General features: G+C 43.5%; 3 protein-coding genes across 3 annotated transcripts; all 3 read left to right on the forward strand.

Moving 5' to 3' along the window:
- Positions 1-553: 553 nt before the first annotated feature.
- LOC124707075 (protease Do-like 1, chloroplastic) lies at positions 554-3,957 on the forward strand. Its single transcript, XM_047238731.1, has 8 exons — positions 554-939; positions 1,060-1,182; positions 1,861-2,032; positions 2,527-2,564; positions 2,670-2,868; positions 2,950-3,102; positions 3,506-3,640; positions 3,722-3,957. Exons 1-8 carry the CDS (start codon positions 569-571, stop codon positions 3,797-3,799), a joined length of 1,269 nt encoding a protein of 422 aa, XP_047094687.1. The 5' UTR covers positions 554-568; the 3' UTR covers positions 3,800-3,957.
- A 751-nt stretch (positions 3,958-4,708) lies between these two features.
- On the forward strand, positions 4,709-6,659 carry LOC124649504 (F-box protein At5g07610-like). Its single transcript, XM_047189124.1, has 2 exons — positions 4,709-5,002; positions 5,556-6,659. Exons 1-2 carry the CDS (start codon positions 4,868-4,870, stop codon positions 6,657-6,659), a joined length of 1,239 nt encoding a protein of 412 aa, XP_047045080.1. The 5' UTR covers positions 4,709-4,867.
- Positions 6,660-7,976: 1,317 nt separating this feature from the next.
- LOC124707076 (F-box protein At5g07610-like) lies at positions 7,977-10,123 on the forward strand. The gene is made up of 2 exons (XM_047238732.1): positions 7,977-8,217; positions 8,767-10,123. Exons 1-2 carry the CDS (start codon positions 8,101-8,103, stop codon positions 10,021-10,023), a joined length of 1,374 nt encoding a protein of 457 aa, XP_047094688.1. The 5' UTR covers positions 7,977-8,100; the 3' UTR covers positions 10,024-10,123.
- The last annotated feature ends 12,518 nt before the right edge of the window (positions 10,124-22,641 follow it).

The following is a 22,641-nucleotide window of genomic DNA, read 5'->3' on the forward strand; positions in this document are numbered from 1 at the left end:
CTGTGGACGGAGGAGGAGGAGGAGGGGGGGGTTGCAATAATTTAATGCATATGATTCTAAAACACACGAACCACACATATAAATCTTGCAGGGTTTTGGTTTGTTTGGTTGCATCACGAGAGAACAAAGATTATGCCTGTGAGGTTCAAGTGGCATCTAATTTTTTTTTCATGCGAAAGGCGCTAGAGCAGAACAGTCATTGGGAAAGACACCAAATTAGAGGCGTAGATTTTTTTGTATTAGGGTGTAATCATCCAAAATTTCTAATTCTAAACCATTTTCTATCAAAAATCAGAGAAGCCATTAGTTAGAGTGAATACATTTTGTCTAACCAAAGCATACCTCCAAATACTTGTACGTGAACCGTCGAGGGTCATCCACCATGGACCACAAAAACAAAACACAGGCAAAGAAGCAACCCGAACCAAAACGAAGACACCACTCTAGCACTAGTCAAGCAATTTTTTTGACAATAGGACCCAAAACTTTGGAAAGCAGCGTATCCACTCATCTGCGGTGTTCGAGGCCGCGGCTGCTGCTGCTGCTCTCCCCCACACCAGGGACGGACATGGCCGCCGCCTCCTCCGCGGCGACTGCCTGCTTCCTCTCGCCGCCGCCGCGGCCGCGCCATTTCCTCAGGCACCTCGCGCGCGCCGCGGCCACCCCGCCCCGCCCGCTCGCGCTCCCGGCCCCGCGCCCGCGCCCGCGGCTCCTCGACCTGGCGGACCCCGCCGAGGCCGCGCGGCGGCTGCTGGCGTCCGCCGCGGGCTCCCTAGTCGTCGCGCTCGCCTCGGCGGCGCTGATCCTCGGCGACCCGGGGGCCGCGTCCGCGTTCGTCGTCGCCACGCCGCGGAAGCTGCAGCCGGACGAGCTCGCCACCGTGCGCCTCTTCAAGGACAACACCCCCTCCGTCGTCTACATCACCAACCTCGCCGTCAGGTACCACTCCGCCCTCGTCCCGTTCCGCGGCGGCTCTGGCTCTGGCTAGGCGTCGGTGTGCTTGCTCTGCTGGGTTGATGCTGATCCGGAGCTCGGGGGCTGTGTTTTGGGTGTCTGCAGGCAGGACGCCTTCACGCTGGACGTGCTCGAGGTGCCGCAGGGCTCCGGCTCGGGCTTCGTCTGGGACAAGATCGGCCACATCGTCACCAATTTCCATGTCATCCGCGGCGCGTCCGACCTCAGGTTTGTTAACTTACTCAGAATCAGAGCTGCTCACCGCCGATCTTCTTCAGCAAAGTTCAAAACATAGCATGACAACTCTGGTAGATTCTACGGCTATCCAAGGTTCATAGAATGGTGTGATTGTCGTGTAACTTTAAGAACTGGAACGGATAGTGAGGGAAGGGAGTTGCAGAACTGCAATTGGATCGTCATAAGCATGGGTAATGTGGATGTGGCTGCTCAGTGTCAATGGCACAGTGGACTGTTAACACTTCCTGCTGATGACTTGTTATCAATCGGATTCCTTATTACGACTAGCTAAATATGTCCATAGGTTGTAGGCCATATAGGTTAGTTATAGTAGATGTTTAACCTGACACATCGTTGTTGAAGCTTTGAGAGTGACTGTGTTTTGCATTCCATCTTCATAATTTCATCTATTACTCTATGCTAGACTTGAGCATTTTGTGCAAAATATTTCATGCCCAAAGATTCAAAGCTCACAATGACCTACGAGGTTTGGTTTCTGCTAAACCACATTCGCGTGTTACTCATGCTTTGTTTGTTGCCTTGCTAATGTCACATGGTTCATTTACTCAGTTATGCAGATACCATGCTACCATGTTGATGAATATTGTTGATATGATAAGCTTGAATTGTGTTATGGCGAAGTGAAGTTACCATTTTAGTTTTATGCAGGGTCACACTTGCTGATCAGACGGTGTATGAAGCGCAAGTTGTCGGATTTGACCAGGACAAGGATGTTGCTGTTTTGAGTATCCAAGCACCAAAGGATAAACTAAGGCCTTTACCAGTTGGTGTCTCAGCAGACTTACTGGTTGGTCAGAAAGTATATGCCATTGGAAACCCAGTGAGTGCTTCTTATACCAACTGTTCTGCAGATTACCTATACATGTCAACTGATGTATAAGTTTGACACATCATTATGCTATTAATTAAGACTTTCTCGTTGGTTTTTTTACCTGCAGTATGCGTTCCTTATTTATATGTTCCCAACCTGAGCAGATTTTTCCTTATGGCCAGCCTGTTTCTGTTCCTGATTATGTCGAGGTAGCAATATTTTAGCATTGGAAATGAATGGTACACTGCAAAGAAATACAGAATCACAAGCAAATATTAACACACGTGATCATGTCCAACTACCAATATGCCAAACAGATTTTATGCGAAGCAACTATGTACGGCATTGGGCATATGTTTTGGTAAATTTTGAGTAGAGGCCGTAGATTGAAGGATATGATTATAAAATTTGAGTGATTTTGGTTTGCTATTTTATTCATGTGCATGTTACCGTAGGAACTAACTGTACATACCTAACATTTGTTATTTTTTATATATTTGCAGTTTGGCCTTGACCACACTCTTACAACAGGTGTTATCAGGTATAATATACTTGTTTTTTAGTTGATTCCTTGTTGGCTGATTCTTATGTTCAATTTGTAACACTGAGACATTTTTGTTTTGCTATCTCTGCTGTTTTCCCCTAGTGGATTGCGTAGAGAAATTAGTTCAGCTGCAACAGGACGTCCTATACAGGATGTGATACAGACTGATGCTGCTATCAACCCTGGTAACAGCGGAGGTCCACTTCTTGATAGTGCTGGAAACCTGATAGGTGTAAATACTGCTATATACTCACCTTCAGGTGCATCATCCGGGGTTGGCTTTTCCATTCCAGTGGATACAGTATGTCACTCGACTTAATTCATAATTTTGACCTGTTCTGGTTCTTTGTTTCTTATAACATGTACTTCAACCATATTTCAGGTTGGTGGTATTGTGGACCAGCTTATACAGTTTGGGAAAGTGACAAGACCTATTCTGGGGATAAAATTTGCCCCTGATCAATCTGTGGAGCAGCTTGGCTTAAGTGGAGTGCTTGTCTTGGATGCTCCCCCTAACGGACCAGCTGGCAAAGCGGTATTGTCCATCGATATTATACACATGGTTTCTGGAAATTTCATGAAACTTAATTGGAAACCACTAATTTTCTTACAGTAGTCATATTCTTGTTTTGTTTCAGTTTCACTTAGCAATCTTAAATCTAGCATGAGAAAATCTTGCGTTGTTACTCCAGTACATTATAACCTCTGTTGAACATCCTGTGCTTTCTCGTTGTCACAAGTCAGAACCAAGACTAGCTTAAGAAACAGAGGAGTAACAATTCAATTGACGAAAGGCTAGACTTCTGTATAAAATTAGTCAGTTGGATAAAATATTCTTTCCTGTTCCTTCCATATAATGTTATTGCATTTTTTCTATATGTGTTCCTGCAGTACAGGACTTGTGCAGCTAAAATCTCTACTTTCTATATTGTTTGCAGGGTCTGCAATCAACCAAACGGGATGCCTACGGACGGCTTATCCTCGGGGATATAATTACCTCGGTGAATGGTACGAAGGTAGGGAATGGAAGCGACCTGTACCGCATCTTGGATCAGTGTAAAGTGGGAGAGACGGTAAGCATTCACCCGTGTCCGTGAGGAATACATTTGTGCTCTTCATAGCTGCTAAGGAACTCACTTCTGTTCTGTTAAAAGGTGACCGTGGAAGTCTTGCGCGGAGATCAGAAGGAGAAGATCGCCGTGGTCCTTGAACCAAAGCCCGACGAAACATAGTGAATGGGGCCCTTTTGGAATGTACTCTCACGTAGATCATGTAAAGACTCGAGTATACAAGGCGTTAGCACGTTCGCCTACCGCGGAACTCCTTGTACATAATTCATGCCTGTAAATTGTCTTGGGTAAAAAGGAAAGAAAAGGAACAAATTGGCTCATTGTTCCTGCTCTCATGTTGAGTACCTGCGTGATGTGCCTGTTTACGTCAAGCATCTAACCTACCTTGCTGTATTTTATCGCTGGGGCCAGGGCCATTCTGAGAACTGCAAGTTGTGCTCACATACCAATTTAAATCTTTCTGGCCAACGGCTGTGCTGACTTTTGTTATATATATAAGTTGTTTCCACTGCAATTTTTGTGTTAATCTGGAGTATGTTGTAACATGCAATTAACAGTAAGTACGTACTAATGTTGCTGTCTACTGTCTCTTCTTAGCTTGCCGTGGAATTTTAAACCCATAAGAGACTCCAAAAGCATGGAGCGAATGAGACATTGCAGTAACAGAAAAGTCTCGGAAGCTGGTTAGTTGTTAGAATGCTTTTGTATTTTTATGTTCGCTTGCTATCTGAATTTGATCAAGTTCATAAGTTGCAGCTAAAAGGAGGTTGCAGGTTGCATCAACCGAGTTTTGACTGAATTGGATTTTCCAAGGAAAAATGTAGGCTGGAACTACTATGTTGAAGGAAGTTTATTTTAGTACTGAGAGAAGTATCCTAATTATCTTGTTAATTGACATGTATCCTAATGTGCCAACAAGTGATTCAAAATATTTTTTGCTGATTGAAGAGTCTACAACATACAATGAGATTTTAGTGTAGAATGCAATATTTTTTTGCTAATTATCTAGTTGTTGGCTTGGAATAGACTAGGCACCAGCTGATAAGCTGGCTGCATTAGGTAGGTGTCGTGCGCATCGATGATTGCCAAGTGTTCTTCTGGCCTGTAAACATCCCAAAACAGCCACCGCTCCTTTCCCCATCCTGTCCCTAGTCCCGGCGAGCCGGCAGCGACCTGCGCCGTGAGAGCTGACTGCCTCGAGGAACTGATCCGTGAGCCGGGAAGGAGGCCATGCCGCCAGAAGAAGGAGGAGGCGAGCATGGCTGCGCGGTGCAGGACCACCCGCCGGCGACCGACCGTCGCGACGAGGACGCTCCGCCCCATTCTACGCCGCTGCTCCCCGCCGTTGATCCAGTGGCTTCCGAGGTTTGCTCCACGCCCATTCAATCAATCTTCCATCCAATACCTGGAAAGATCTAAAAAAAGGGAACACAACCTGCGAGAATTCCTGAAGATAACCATTTTACTTCAGCTTCCAATTTGCTTCCGTAGTCTAGGTGGGTGGGCACTCCGTTCCGTTCAAGTATCTGTAACCTATTAACCATGTATCCTAGAGCCACCCAACGCACATGGAATCGAATTCTTTGCCACCTTCTTCAGTACAGCTGTTTGTTTCGACCCATTTCTTTCTCTGATTCTGCAAACCTATAGACTGTAGCTTGGTTTGCTAGCAAATGTTCTGTTCCAAATGAAAGAGATATTCAGTTGATTGCATTACATTATGACTTATTGTTACCGTGTTCAAAGATTGGTATCTTTTTCATTTTGACATTGTCAATCTGCCTTCCTGTAATCTGCCATAAAAGATGGACTCTAAGAAGTTGTTTACTGCTGCTAGTCTAATTGATGATGGTGGAAATCCACAATACCTGAAAATGAGTTGGGAACCCCAAATGAACCGTTTGTCTCATCTTTACAGGAGAAGGAGCAGCAGGAAGAGCATCAGCAGCCGGCGGCGAGTCTCCCTGAGGGCCCCCTCGTCGAAATACTTGCTCGGGTGCCCTACAGGTCACTCTGCCGCTTCAAGTGCGTGTCCAAGGCGTGGCTTGCCTTCTGCTCCTCCCGGGACATCCGCAGGAGGTCACCGCAGACCCTTTCTGGCTTCTTCTACAACGACAGAAGTGGCCTCCATTTCTGTAATTTGTCGGGAAGAGGTCAGCCTCTGGTTGACCCTTCGCTCTCTTTCTTGCGTGAGAGCTACAAAGACATTTTTGTCGAGCAATTCGGCGACGGCCTTCTTCTCTGTAGATGCTGGAACACAGGAACCAGAAGCGATTATCTTGTGTGCAATCCTGCAACTGAGGAGTGGACTGTGCTGCCTCCTTTACTGTTTCCAGCTCAAGAGTTTGGCCACCTGTTGCACTTCAAACCAATCACTTACTTAGGCTTCGACGCGTCTGTTCCATCCCGCTTCGTGGTGTTTGCGCCTCTGACCAATGGTCTGAATGATTCCAGAAAACTGGCGATCTACTCATCAGAAACTGGACAGTGGACCTACGTGCCGAGCAAGTGGGTCGCCGGGACTCTTGTGGATCATAGTAGGAAAACACGGGTCTTCCTGAATGGCACTATGCATTTGATCACCCTTCATAAAACAATAGTCACGATTGATGCGGAGGGGAAAGTTTGGAGAGAGATTGAAATGCCAAATGAATTGCCGAGCGGCTCTGATACCGCTTCCATTGGGCAGTCTCAGGGGCGCTTGTATGCGTGGCAGATAGATAGTCCTCGCAACTGTCAGCTCTACATTTGGGTTCTTGAGGATTACGGTACTGGAAAGTGGACCCTGAAGCACACTGTTGATATTTTGGAATTGTTTGGGAGACATTATCGCAAAGATGAGTATTGTTATAAGATGTTTGCAATTCACCCAGATTGTAATGTGATTTTTCTCACTGATGGAAACAAGATGACAGTGTCGTACAATTTGGATAATCATAAAGTTGATGTTATCTGCACTGAATCCATGTATGGTCTACCTTATACTCCCTGTTTTTCGGAATTGCTGTCAGCTGGTCATTAAGAGTTCAGTACAGCATGGCACAACACCTTTGTAAAAAATTTGTAGCTACTATGGGCATACTCTTCTAATTCCATGGCAGTGCTTAAATATGTCCTAACTCCTGTGTCTACAGTTCAGTAATCCTATATATTGGTGTTCGGGTTCATTACTTTTATTGCTTTGAACAATGTTTGTGAGCCAAGACCTTGTAAGGGAAATGCTTAGTTGTACTAGTAATGAACAATCATTTAATCTATATTTGCTGTCATGTAGTACTAATTATTTTGGCCAGCCGTTAGTTCTTGATGTGTGGTAATATAAGGCACTGAGAGTATATTATCTATGTTTGAAATCGTTTGCATTTTCACTTGTTTTATGCAAAGTAAATATCTTCAATACCACTCTCCTACTTGAATCCAGACCAGACTGATACATTCTTTTTCTTGCGGGTAAATTCTAGGTTGCTTAACTATGATTTCAAGTCCTGCTGTTTACGAGAAGCATCACACGCAACCTTTTTTTGTGTGGTAATCATCACAGCAAATAAGTTTATCTAGCATGGTCCTATTACTTATAACAGATGATATTTCTCGTACCAAGTGTTTTAGATGCTGCATTGACGGTTGGAAACGAGGACTCTTTGTAAGTAGAGGCATTTGTCGCACGAGTCTGAAGATAAGGGTGACTCTGCTTTGTTGGTTGAAGATTCAGTTTTAGTTGAATCGGCGCTCCTTGAATCTGGCGCACCAGTATATCATCACCTGGCGAGGCGTCAATTTTTTTTTTTTGCCTGTTGTATATGCGATATTTCTAATAGTTGCTCCATAGCCTTTCTTATTTGTATATAATATAAAAAAAAAAAGATCTTGCGATAGACACGACACTAACTGCATAGTAATTCGGAGAAGTCTTGGAAGCTGGTTACTTTTTTTTTTTTACCCTGAAGCTGGTTACCTTGACTTTTTGTTACTGCTAAACATTTTAACAATCTAATGTAGTTTGCTAAAAGGCCTTACATTGGTGAACAGAGGAAGTATTATTTCTATGCTAAGTCGCCATGTGAATATGATCGAGTTTTTAAGTTGCAGCTAAAAGAATCTTTCAAGTCTGCACTGAATTCGATTTTCAAGGGAAAATAAAACATGGGAGAACAATTCTATTGAAGGAAGATACTTTTAGCACGTAGAGAAGTGCCCTTAATCTATCAAGTATCCTAATCATCTAGTGTCAATTGTTTTGGAAACTAATACTCCAGTAGGTGCTAGTGCCAAAAGTAATTAAGAACATGTGTACAAGTATGCACAATGCTTTCTATGTACTCGCGCTGCAAAAGTCAAAACAGAAAAGCCGCTGCTCCATTCCCCACACCAAACCCTAGCCCCGGCGAGCGGCGGCGGCCTGCGCCGTGAGGCCTTCTGCCTCGAGGAACTGGCCCGTGAGTCGGGGAGGAGGTGATGGTGTGATGCCGCCAGGAGGAGGAGGATGCAGACATGGTTCCACGGCGCAGGACCACCCGCCGGCGACCGTACTCCGCGACGAGGGAGATCCGCTCCTCGTCCTTGCTCGACTAGCTTCTCAGGTTTGCTCCACGCCTCTTCAATCTAATTTCCGATCCAACGAAATGAATCGGGAACCCTAAGGCTTTGTTTGGTGCTGGGATATTTGTGGGGATTATCTTCACCAAACCTCGAATCCTAACTTATTCATAAGGAATGTTAGGTCTTTAGTGTATTGGGCTAATTTAATCCCCACTTATCCCACTTTTTCCCTTGTTTGGAGGGAGATTGGAGGGGATTGGGTGTAGGTAGGGGTTTCACCCAATCCCTTTGGAGATTATCCCCACAGATCCCCATAAAAACTCTACTACCTCGGTTTCGATAAAAAAAGATGCAATGGTACTTCAAGATGAACTTTGACCGACAAAATCTTGATTATATTGTACGTAATTTGTATCGTTGGATTCATAATGGAAAACACTTTCTAATGATCCTAGTTTTATACCAACCATCTTATACTTTGAGTAATTCTTGGTCAAAGAGAAAATACGGAAAACAAGGATGCTTTATTCATTGAAATGGAAGGAGTAGTACCAAACAAGGCCTAAACGAGTCCTATCTATCATTTACAGGAGAAGAAGCAGAAGCAGCATGAGTATGAGTATGAGCAGGAGCAGGAGCAGCCGGCCGTGAGCATCCCTGAGGGCCCTCTCGCCGAGATCCTCGCTCGGGTGCCCTACAGGTCGCTCTGCCGCTTCAAGTGCGTGTCCAAGCCGTGGCTTGCCCTCTGCTCCTCCCGGGATATCTGCAAGAGGTCGCCGCAGACCCTTTCGGGTTTCTTCTACTACGACAGTGATGCCCTCCTCAGTTTTTGTAATTTGAATGGGAGAGGTCCGCCTCTGGTCGACCCCTCTCTCCCTTTCTTGCGTGAGAGGTACAAACTCATTTTTGTCAAAGGATTCTGCGCCGGCCTTCTCCTTTGCACATGCTGGGAATCGTGTTCCATGGGTGGAGAAAGCCATTATGTTGTGTGCAATCCTGCAACCAAAGAGTGGACTGTGCTGCCTCCTATTGTAATTCCAGCTGAAGAGGTAAGCCATCGGTTACACCCAATCCCTTACTTAGGTTTCGACGCGACTATTCCAACCTGCTTTGCGGTGTTTGCCCCCCTAAGGAAGGGTCAGAGTGATTCCGGAATAGTGGCAATCTACTCATCACAAACTGGACAGTGGACTTACGTGCAGAGCAAGTGGTCTGCCAGAACTCATATAGATCATGTTAGGAAAAGACATGTCCTCCTGGACGGCACTATGCATTTAACTACCCGCCAGAAATCAATCGTCACAGTTGACATGGAGGGGAAAGTTTGGAGGGAGATTAAAATGCCAGATCGCTTGCCAAGCAACGTTGATATTGTTTCCATTGGGAAGTCTCAGGGACGCTTGTATGCGTGGCAGATAGACAATCGTCATGATCGCCAGCTCTATATTTGGGTTCTTGATGATTATGGTACTGGAAAGTGGATCTTAAAGCATACTGTTAACGTTTTGGAACTGTTTAGAAGGCCTGGTTCTATTTCGGTGTTTTCAGTCTATCCAGATTGTAATGTGGGTGTACTTAACGACAGGGAGAAGATTGGAAAGCCTTGTCGCAATGGTTATGATACTTATGACATGTTTGCAGTTCATCCAGATTGTAATGTGATTTTTCTCACCGACAAGAAAAAGATGACAATATCATACAATTTGGATAATCATAAAGTGGAAATTATCTGCACTGAATCCATTCATGGTCTACCTTATATTCCGTGTTTTGCGGAATTGCCCGTCAACTGGTCATTGAGAGTCGGTGCAGCATCAAGTACTCAGAATGGTACGCCACCTTTGTAAAAAGCAGTGGCTACCATGGGCCTACTCTTCCAATTCCATGACATTGTTTAGATATGTCCTAACTCCTATGTCTATAGTATGGTATTCCTATCTGTTGGTATTCTGGTGCATTACTTTTTGTGGCCTTGAACAATGTATTGTTAGCCAAGACTCTGTATGGGTAATGCTTAGTTGTAGTCGTTTATCTATTTGCTGTCATGTAGTAGTACTTATTATTCTGGCAAGTCGTCAGATCTTGGTGTGGGGGAATATAAGAAATTGAGAGGGCAATATCTATGTTGGAAATGATTTGCATTTCCACCTTTTTATTTTCACTTGTTTTATGCAAGCAGATATCTTCAGTGTTTAGTTTGTTATCCATCTATGCAAGCTCTGTTGTTATGCATCTGTAAAAATCAGTGGCTGCTATAGGCATATTCTTCTAATTCCATGGCGGTGCTTAAATGTATCCTAACTCCTGTGTACAGTTTGGTAATCCTATATATTTGTGTTTGGGGTCATTAATTTTGTTGATTTGAACAATGTTTTTTAGCCAAGACCTTGCCAGGGAAATTCTTAGATGTACTAGTAGTAATTATTGTGGCCGTTAGCTCTTAATGTGTGGCAATACAAGACATTGAGAGTATATTATCTATGTTTGAAATCTTTTGCATTTTCGCTTGTTTAACACAAGTAAATATCTTCAACATACTGCTTGTTATCCATCGCTGCAATCACTGTTTTATGCATTTGTAATGTACCTACAAGCTCACCGTTCTTCACTAAAGTACATATATGCTCCCTTGGTGTGTTTTCAATTCTTGTTTTGATATAGTTCAGCATTCTCCTATATAAGTCGAGACTATACTGCTAAATTTCTAGGTAGCTTAACTCTGATTTCAAGTCATGCTGTTTACTAGGAGTTCATCAAACATAACTTTACAGCACAGCAAATAAGTTATCTAGCCTGGTCATATTACTTATAACAGATGGTATTACTGGTACCAAGTGTTTTACATGGTGCATTGACCGGTGGAATCGAGGACTCTTTGTAAGTAGAGATATTAGTCTGAAGATAAAAGGGTGGTTCTGCTTTGTTGGTCGAAGATTCAGTTAAAGTTGAATCTGTGAAATTACAGTATGTCAGGTACTTGCTTCTTGAATCTGGAAGAACAAAGAGATTCCTATGGACTTCCGAATTCCACGACAAGCTCATAAGACTCCTATGTATCTTTTTTTAGAATAAAGCGCTGTGTTATATTAACTCACATAAACATCCAACACAAGATTGTTTTCGGTACTATAGCCAGTGGAACACCAAGCCAAACCCTATTAACTTTATTAATCGCATCTTTTTTTTGATAAAGGGAATATATTAATATCAATAAGATACCAATTACACTCAGCATCTGAACTAACATAATATCAAGAACTAATCAAGACATCAAGGATGGACACAGCCCAAAAACAAAAGACAACAACAACAACAAAAAAACAAAGCACCTGCCTAGTAATTAGTGACTTACAATAGTAGAACCCTGCTGCCAAGCTCCAATCGCCCGGCTCATAGTCCCCAAGCATATGATTTTCAGTGGACATTGCCCCACAAATGCCAACCATATTCACACGCCATGCCATGAAGTATCTTCTTCTCCTCATCCTTCGCTTTTATTGTCAATTCCCCACTTTCTCGGTCACTTGGCGGTTATAAACTCCTACCATTGAGTTAATTCTCTAGCCTTCCGAGCAGAACCACTATGACATACCCGTCTCCACCTGCACCAAAGTAATCGAGGCAATGTGCCGTAGTCGACGAGCCGATGGTGTGGATGAAAATTGGGGCTTTCTGTTACCAAACCCGCAACCATTGCCATCGGCGCCATACCCGAATCCGATGGACAATGAAGGGGTACCGCACCGTGCCGGCAGCCACAACCATCTCCAGCTGCGCCCCCACACCTGAATCAGGTAGACAATCAGGAGGTAACCGCACCTAGTAGCATTAGCCTTGGTCGCACGCCTTGAAGGACGTGGACTTCAAAGCCTTGTCACCATGGTGCGAGGGGATGTTGGTCTTAAAATGGGGAGAATTTCACTTCCCGGCCTCTGCACCAACCAGGGATGCACACAGCCATTTGGCATGCGTACTAAGATTTTTAATCTTAATTAAGATTAAAGCATATAGTCCTCAAGATAAGTTATATGAGTATCAGAATCATCTTGGGCCTCAAGCATAAATAGAAACCTAAATTCGCACGCGTGAGGTACCTAGCATTCTGTAGTTTCAGACTCGGCTAAAACTGAACTCTCAACAAACAAAGGGAAAACCACCCCTATCTTTACATTGGTGCGACAAATATTTCTACTCACAAACAGTAATCAAAATCCAGTGTCCTCTCCTTGTTTCAGATAGTCATATGCACCATGTTCTGGTGTACAACACCTGATACATGTAATAGCATCTGCTACAAGTAATAGGACCAAAGTTGTGGTGATTGCTATCAAAAAAGTTGGCTCTGATCAGTTTCCAGTAAAGAGCAGGTCTCATAAAAAAGGTTAAGCAAACCCAGAAATTTAGAGATGATCAGGATTCATGTAGGAGAATGGTAAACAATATCAAAACAAGAATTTAAAACACACTTGGGGTGCATCAGTATGGAATGACTTGCTACTTTCAGAAAAGAAACTAGTATTTCTTTACCCTACATGTGTATATGCTGCAATATGGAGGGATAATCCACAGATAATCATCTCAAAGCTTACAAATGCATAAAACAGTTAGGATCGATGGATAACAAGATGCACATTGAAGATAATTACTTGCATAAAACAAATGGAAATAAAGAGGTGAAAAGGCAAACAAATTCGAGCATAGATAATGAACTCTCAATGTCTTATATTACTCCACATCGAAAGAAAACGGCTAGCCCAAAAAATTAGTAGTACATGATAGCAAATATATTAGATTACTAGGCTGGTTCATACAACTAACACTACCTTTACAATGTCTTGGCTAACTAGCATAGTTCAAAGCCACACAAGGCATGCACCAGAACACCAACACATAGGAAAACCAAACCGTAGACATATGAATTAGGACATAGCTAAGCAATGCCATGGAATTAGAAGAGTAACCTCATAGCAGTCACTGAATTTTACGTAGGTGTTGCGCCATGCTGAGTGCTTGATGCTGCACGGACTCTCAATGATCAGCTGACAGCAATTCCGCGAAACAGGGAATGTAAGGTAGACCAAACATGGATTCAGTGCAGATAACATCCACTTTATGATTATCCAAATTGTACGACAATGTCATCTTCTCCATGTCGGTAAGGAAAATCACATTACAATCTGGATGAACTGCAAACATCACATAAGAATCACCATCTTTGTGGCAATGCCTTTCGAACAGTTCCAAAACGTTAACGGAATGCTTTAGGGTCCACTTTCCAGTGCCATAGTTCTCAAGAACCCAAATAGAGAGTTGCCAATCATGATGATGATCTATCTGCCATGCATACAAGAGTCCCTGAGACTGCCCAAGGCAAACAATATCAATGCAGCTCAGCGAGTCATCTGGCAATTTAATCTCCCTCCAAACTTGCCCCTCACTGTCAACCGTGAGTATTGATTCATGAAGGGTAGTCAGATGAATAATACCATGCAGGAAGACACGTGTGCGCCTACTCTGATCAATAAGACTAATTCCAGAGGCCCACTTATTATGCACGTAAGTCCACTCTCCACTTTCTGATGAATAGATCCCCACTTTTCCAGAATCAATCCCACAATAGGCCATGGGCACAAAAACCACAAAGCGGGATGGACAAGCTGCGTCAAAACCTAAGCAGATTGGTGCGGAGTCCGCTAATAATGTGCTAGACAACAACATCCGTTTTAAGTCCAATTGAACATCGTTTCAAGCATATGCAGAGGAGAAGGCCGCTGCAGAACTGTTGAACATAAATGCGTTTGTAGCTCTCACGCAAAAAAGGGAGAGAAGGGTCGACCAGAGGCAGACCTCTCCCAGACAAATTACAAAATTTGAGGCCATTGGCTTGGTAGTAGAAGAAGCCAGAAAGGGTCTGTGGCGACCTCTTGCGGATGTCCCGGGAGGAGCAGAGGGAAAGCCACGGCTTAGACACACACTTGAAACGGCAAAGCGACCCGTAGGGAACTCGAGCAAGGATCTCGATGATGGCGCCCTCGGGGAGGGTTTCCACTGGCTGCTGCTGCACAAGCTGCTTCTCCTCCTATACAAACGGTTCATTTAGGGTTCCTGATTTATTCCAAATACTCCTTCCGATTCATATTAATTGACTTCAATATAGATGTATCTAGAACTCAAATATGTCTAGATACATCCATATTAGAGTCAATTAATATGAACCGGAGGGAGTAGTAGATAGCGGCCTATTGCATTTAGCCGCGGCAATTTCAAAAGCTATGAAATGCTATAGTCAGGCTATATATAGTGGGCTAAGTGCATATATAGGTTTGGTAACTAATAGAAAAATAGAAAATTTAAGCAACATGTATTCTTACATATATCAATAATTTGTAGGTGTCCGTTTAAAAAAAATTATAGGTGCATAACACATTAGCATAATCACATAAGAGATACAAATAATATTAACCATTGGATCAGTGGCGGAGCTTGCCAGGAAATCTTTGGGGGGGCAAACCAGAAAAAACAATGATCTTGGGGGGTGGGGGGGGGGGTGGGCAAAAAGCTCAAAAATTTGTACTATAAGCCATATATACTGTTTTGTTCACTAATTTTCTAAAAGCTGTGGGGGGGGGGCTGACTTGTACATAGCTACGCTACTGCATTGGATATAGTTATGCCCACATATTATAACATCAACTAACAATAATAACATGGGAGAGAATGGGAAAGTGGGGATTTAGGGGGATAAAGTTAGCCGGGTGATTGATTGATTTTGTCTAAGAAGTAAGGCCGCGCATGAAAATTTGGTTCCAAAATTTTGACCGCTAAGCGAAAATCTTAGAGGCTAAGGGACTAAATTAGGACTAATCAATTTAAACTGTTAGCAGGTATTCTTGTTTAGCCTACAAAGATCTAGTCAAGATTTAGCCGTAGCGGCTATTTAACACTTGAATTTATTCTGTATCGAAGAGGCATGAAGAAAACCTGAGAAGCTACCGTAGTAATGGTCGGGAGCGGCGGCGTAGAATGTGGCAGAGTGTCTTCGTTGCTGCGGACGGTCGCTGGCGGATGGTCCTGCACCGTGCAGCCATGCTCGTCTCCTCCTCTTGGCGGCATCCCTGCGATCAGTGCCTCGAGGAAAATCCGCCGCTGCTCGCCGGAGGTCTAGGAAAATGGGAATGACTAACGAGTGGCGGCTGTTTCTCCTTTTTTGTTTGGGATTTCTATTTTCGTGCCCTCGGGTCGTTAGTTGTACTCAGTTTTCCCCAGCCCCTTAGTTTTTCCTCAGTTTTCCCCAAGCCTATGTCTGAAACCCGCAGAAGGAGCTCAGACGGAAGGAATCCGTTTATTTGGACGTTACTGTGCTGACGTGTTGCGCCGCGTCGTCTGTGGGGCTGCGTCGTGTGGGGCCGCATCGCGTGGGGCTGGTAGAAAGGGACCGCGTGGGACAGGACGAGAAGCGTTTGGTTGCACGTGAGCAGGAGCTGGGTTTTGTCTCTCTCGGCCCAAATTGGCATTTTTAAGAGCACCTTTTCCCCTCTTTCTCTCTCTGTCTTTTTCACCAAATTAGTATCAAATCTGGAGAAGCTTCTATTTCTGTCTTTCTTCAATATGGCAGCAAATCTAGTAGCAAATCTCTGGGGTTATTTATGCCTTTTGGCCCTTGTTTTTTGCCCAATATGGCAGCAAATCTAGTAGCAAATCTAGAAGCTAGTATATGATAAATTCACAACAGCATAATCACAAAACTAAGTATAATACATAAACTGCATACAGCAGCCAAAAGCAGGCAATAACGTTGTTAATGTTCACGACAAACTAAGCTGAAAAATATACAAGATCACGCACGCAATGTATGGACAACAAGAAGATTAGGATGAATGAATTTGTTCTTCATTCCTCCTCATATATTTCTTCGTCGCTCCATTCGTGCATTTCCCCAAGGAAATATTCATTGAACTCCTTCCGTCCGCGGTGTGCGGCCAATACATCCTCCAAACGGTATGGCTTGTGTTCATTACTCATACCGTAGCTTCCTATTCTATCCACACGTACGGCCACTCATCCCAGGCCTTTGTATCATGAGAGTACTCTCTGATATAACCCAAATCCGCGTAGTAGATGCTGCCAGGTCGAAGTGTCGGGTACACTCTGGTGTCGACGGAGATACACCGGATATAATTCACGAAGAAGGCATTACTGCCAATGTTACTGACCGGATGGAGAGAGCGGCTCTGAGTGTCCACACGGTACACCAATGGTTTGCCCGCCAAAGCCTCGCTGACCAACAACACAAGCAGCAAGATCACCATCCGACTTCACAAGGTAGAACTTCGACGTCCAAGTTTTGGAAACGAAATTAGTGTCTCCATCTTGACGAGTGCTCCGTGCTGCCGCAAGCTGTACATTGGTGCACACTATTCTTCCGATGCTCAAAATTGTCACCAGCTAATGCATACAGTTCACCATTGAACGGTGTAATGCAATGCGAGACAATGGTTCTTGATCGAAAATCTTCCTTCTCCCCAATCTTCATTTATATCCTTAGTTGGAGTGCTCTCATCGACCCAACCAATTTCCGACGGGTAATGTGCGGCAACGAAGACCATAGTCGGGGATTTGATAACAGCGACGATTTCGGAAAACGAGATGGCATCTGCGCCTCAAACGTAGTGTTCGATTTCTTTGTGAGTGGGTTCAGCAGCCGTATCTTGTGCGGCGGGTTCTTCCGGGCAAGCACGATGACACCACGGCAAAAGCCGACGAAGTAGTATCTAAAATATATTGATGAAGATAACATTCAACACTAAGATGTGTTTAAGATTGAAAATAAAGAGGTAGATATGGAGGAATTTGAACCTTGTATGAACTTCCGATAGATCTATGGTGACGTCGCGTGATGTGCCGAGTTGGAGGAAGGTGAACTCAGCGACGCGTGGAAGGGCGTGGTGTAGCATGATCCATTCGTCCGGGTGCACGTCGGGCTCGGAGCAAACTTGAGCGCCAATTTCTACGAGACTTGCCTCATAGCAGAGTAGGTGCTCGGCGTACTCCTCGTTCGCCGGCAAGCATTGGCCGATCTTGTGAAGTGGTCCATCAGCCGAGAGAGAGGCCCGAGTTCACGGAGGCGCCGCGCTTGGATGCGCCGCCCTCGGAGGCGGCGCTCGGCGGCGGCTCGGCGGCGACGGGCTCGGCGGCGAATGGCTCGGTGGCGACGGGCTCGCGGCGACGGGCGCGGAGGCGGCGGGTTCGGAGCGACGGGCTCGGAGGCGCCGGCCGCCGGCGCATTCTTCTTCTCCATCGCCGGCAGGGTAGCATGCGTACGGCGGTTGGGGTTTTTCGATTTGGAGAAGTTGATGGGACGTGAGAGGGGTGGTTTCGTGCGTGAGCGAGAATGAGACGACCGTGTGCGAGAGGAGGAGGGAGGGGCTTACGCGTCCTAAATGCGACCCGTCCTACGCATCCACTATTTGCACGTCCACACCGCGACACGCGTCAACAATGGCACGTCTTCCACTTCTGCACCGCAACACGCGTCCTCGAGTCTAACCCTGGAAATTTAGATATACTCAGGTATACCCTCGAGTCATATACTAGCATTTTTGTGTGCTCAGTTTTCTCCTTGAGTGCTAATACTGGCTAGTGCAATATACTCAGTTTTACCCTCAAGTGGCTGGTCAACAGAGAGTCAACAAATGGGATTAACTAGTTAAATGAGTTATTTAATGTGCAAAAAATTACGAAAAAGAGTGGCACTTACTCATGGAGTCTTTACCACAAATTGCCACTTCTCAAATCATAGATAAATCATAGATAAATCAAGTTTCACCACAAATTGCCACTTCTCAAATCACCTAGTAGCTATGAAGGTGCATGGTTTTCCATAATAAGCCCTACCCAAAACAGCTTTCCCCAAAACATACTTTGTCTAAATGAGGCCACAATTCTCACACTCGATGTATATTGGTATTGCAAATAGTTTGAGGTAGGCCAAGATGGGTTTCATTGTACAAAACACGCATTTTCCATTTTTTAAATCTCATATTTGAATCCCTTAGTCCGTTTAGTACTCACTTGCTCTTGGTTTCTTGATACTACTCAGTTTTGCCCTCTCCCTTCACAAACTCTCACAGACGCCCAACATTGCCCTGATTGGTCTAGCCCATGTCACGCGGATCTTGCCCGCCGACCGTTGATCGTATGATCTAACGGGCAGGATAACTGATACGTCCCCGACGTATCCATAATTTCTGTCGTTCCATGCTTGTTTTATGACAATACTTACATGTTTTGCTTGCACTTTATGATGTTTTTATGCGTTTTCCGGAACTAACCTATTAACAAGATGCCACAGTGCCAGTTCCTGTTTTTTGTTGTTTTTGGTTCCAGAAAGGCTGTTCGGGCAATATTCTCGGAATTGGACGAAATCAACGCCAAAGATCTTATTTTTCCCGGGAGGCTCCAGAACACCGAAGGGGAGTCGGAGGAGAGCCAGGGGCCCCCACACCATAGGGCCGCGCGGGCCAGACCCTGGCCGCGCCGGCCTAGGGGGAGGCCACCCTGTCGCCCCTCCTGCGCCGCCTCTTCGCCTATTTAAGCCCTTTCGACCTAAAAACACAGCACCACTTGACGAAACTCCAGAAAGACTCCAGGGGCGCCGCCACCATCACGAAACTCCAATTCGGGGGGACGAAGTCTGCGTCACGGCACCCTGCCGGGACGGGGAAGTGCCCCGGAAGCCATCTCCATCAACGCCATCGCCTCCATCATGCTCCGTGAGTAGTTCCCCCATGGACTACGGGTTCTAGGGGTAGCTAGTTGGTATTCTCTCCCCCATGTACTTCAATACAATGATCTCATGAGCTGCCTTACATGATTGAGATTCATCTGATGTAATCGGTGTTGTGTTTGTTGGGATCCGATGGATGATACATTATGATTAGTCTATCTATAAAGTTTGTGAAGTTATTGTTCTTTGCAATCTTGTTATGCTTAATGCTTGTCACTAGGGCCCGAGTGGCATGATCTTAGATTTGAGCTCTATAATTATTGCTTAGATTGTATCTACAAGTTGTATGCACATGTCAACTGTCCGGAACCAAAGGCCCCGAAGTGACAGAAATCGGGACAACCGGAGGGGATGGCGGTGATGTGAGGGACACATGTTTTCACGGAGTGTTAATGCTTTGCTCCGGTGCTCTATTAAAAGGAGTACCTTAATATCCGATAGATTCCCTTGAGGCCCGGCTGCCACCGGCTGGTAGGACAATAGATGTTGTGCAAGTTTCTCATTGCGAGCACGTACGACTAAATATGTTAAACATGCCTACATGATTAATGAATTGATGTTCTTTCTTAATGCCTTATCAATCCTATCAATTGCCCAACTGTAATTTGTTCACCCAACATTTGTTATTGGAGAGTTACCACTAGTGTAGATAGCTGGGAACCCCGGTCCATCTTTCATCATCATATACTCGTTCTACATGTCAACTATTTTCTGGTACCATTGCTCTCATATTACTACTACTGCTTGCTCGTGTTACTTGTTACTATTGCTCTCATATCACTGCTACTTTCACATCACCCTGTTGCTAGTGCTTTTCCAGGTGCGGCTGAATTGACAACTCGGTTGTTAAGGCTTATAAGTATTCTTTACCTCCCCTTGTGTCGAATCAATAAATTTGGGTTTTACTTCCCTCGAAGACTGTTGCGATCCCCTATACTTGTGGGTCATCAAGACTATTTTCTGGCGCCGTTGCCGGGGAGGCATAGCTCTACTCATAAGTTCACCTGGGGAGTACACTCTACCTCTCTCTCTGCTTTTACTTTATTTTGTCTTGTTAGTTTATTTCTGTCTAGTATTATTTTGCTTAGTTTACTTTTGTCTAGTTTATTTTTGTCTTGTTTTATTTTCCCTATATACCCGAAAATCCATAAAAATTTGAAAAACCTAAAAATTAAAAACTGATGTTATGGGAGAACCAACAACCTACTTGGAGCTCATAGAATGTTATAATAATTATAGAGAATCAAGAAACGGTAAAATAATGAGTGCTATGATAGAAAAATTGAATACAATTGCTGAAATCTTGCTTGAACGCCATAATATAAACTGTTGCTCTCAACAGGATACTAAACATCTTAAATTTCAATGTGGCTTTAGTGAGGAATTTTTGATTAAGAACTATAATCGGAATTGCTATATTCATTATGGGTTCGAAGAGGTAGAACAATTTGTCTTATTTATGGGAGCCTCCGAGATAGAATCCTTCATGGTTGAGAATTATGAAACTTGTGTTGTTTGTAAGGGCCTTAAAGATTATGTCTCTACTATCCTTAATTCTTGCATAGAATGCTACGGTAGGAATCCTTATATCCTTGATTATAAAGAGAGACACATTAATGCACAAGAATGCACTCACAATTTGCAGGAACCTGTGGAAGAAGAAATTGATGAACCTGAAAGCTCATTGGATGAAAAAGAGGAGGAAATTGATGAACCTGAAAGCCCATTGGATGAAAAAGAAGAGGAGAGTGATGAACAAAAGGAGGAAGAATGGATTAGCTACCCATGCCAACCTTCTAATGAGAGTAACTCTTCATCTCTTACACTATTTGATTGTCCTCCATGCTTACCGAAAGAGGTTGAATGTTATGTTCCTGTGGATTCTCTTGAAATATTTCCTATAAGTAAAACTTGTGAGAATAATTATGCTGCCGCTATATATGATAATCCATGCTACTTTGATAAATCTTATGATAATGCTTTGTTTGTGCTTGATGTCGAAATGCATGGTACTAAAGAATTTTGCTTGGCAAATGTTTATGATAAAGCTCTAGATGATGGTCCTATGTTACTTGATAATATTAATTGTACTACTAATGAAAATGGGATTGGAGAGTTTTTGACTTATTCTATGAGTCCCATATCTATTGAGATTGATCACCTACCTTGTTATATTATTAATAAAAGTAAGTTTGAAAGTTTTAATTCAACTATTCTTGAACTTGATAAAAATTATGTGTTTGGAAATCATGAAAAGTATGCTTGCATGTGATAGTTATATTGTTGAGTTTATTCATGAAGCTACTGAAAATTATTATGAGAGAGGAAAATATGGTAGTAGAAATTTTCATGGTGCTAAAACACCTCTCTATATGCTTAAAATTTTGAAGTTACTCTTGTTTTATCTTCTTATGCTTATCACTTTGTTCTTCATGAATTTATTTGTGTACAAGATTCCTATGCATAGGAAGTGGGTTAGACTTAAATGTGTTTTGAATTTGCTTTTTGATGCTCTCTTTTGTTTCAAATACTATTTCTTGCGAGTGCATCATTAAAACTGCTGAGCCCATCTTAATGGCTATAAAGAAAAGAACTTCTTGGGAGATAACCCATGTGTTATTTTGCTACAGTAATTTGTTTTATATTTGTGTCTTGGAAGTTGTTTACTACTGTAGCAACCTCTCCTTATCTTAGTTTTGTGTTTTGTTGTGCCAAGTGAAGCCTCTAATCGAAGGTTGATACTAGATTTGGATTTCTGCGCAGAAACAGATTTCTATCTGTCACGAATCTGGGCTTATTTCTCTGTAGGAAACTCAGAAAAATCTGCCAATTTACGTGCGTGATCCTCGGATATGTACGCAACTTTCATTAGTTTTGAGTTTTCTGATTTGAGCAACGGAAGTACCATTTTAAAATTCGTGTTTACTGGCTGTTCTGTTTTGGCAGATTCTGTCTCTGTTTTTTGCATTGTCTCTTGTGGACTTTATGTGAGGCTTTCTAGACGTGGAGAGCTGTAGCTAATGTTTTATTGAGTTCTTGCAATGTGCCACTACAGGACCAAGGTGGATTCAAATTTTTTGAGTACTAACCCCTCTAATGAAGTTTATGAGAAGTTTGGTGTGAAGGAAGTTTTCAAGGGTCAAGAGAGGAGGATGATATATGATCAAGAAGAGTGAAAAGTCAAAGCTTGGGGATGCCCCCGTGGTTCATCCCTGCATATTTCAAGGAGACTCAAGCGTCTAAGCTTGGGGATGCCCAAGGCATCCCCTTCTTCATCAACTTATCGAGTTCCTCCTACTGAAACTATATTTTTATTCGGTCACATCATATGTGCTTTACTTGGAGCGTCTGTGTGTTTTTATTTTTGTTTTGTTTGAATAAATTCGGATCCTAGCAATCCTTGTGTGGGAGAGATACACGCTCCGCTTTTTCATATGAACACTTGTTCTTCGTTTTACTTTTAATGTTCAATGATAAAAGTTGGAAGCTAAAATACTTATTGGTATTTGGTTGGAAATAGAAAATGCCTCATCATGTCTTGGATAATCTGACACTTGGCAATTGTTTTGAGCTCTCAAGTAGATCATGATTAAGTTTTTTTTTTCATGTAGTCTAAGCTTATTAGTGGAGAGCTACTGTAGAGCTTGTTGAAATTGGTTTGCATAATTGATCTCTCTTA

This window comes from Lolium rigidum, chromosome 4, assembly GCF_022539505.1.
Source record: "Lolium rigidum isolate FL_2022 chromosome 4, APGP_CSIRO_Lrig_0.1, whole genome shotgun sequence".
Lineage (NCBI taxonomy): Eukaryota > Viridiplantae > Streptophyta > Magnoliopsida > Poales > Poaceae > Lolium > Lolium rigidum.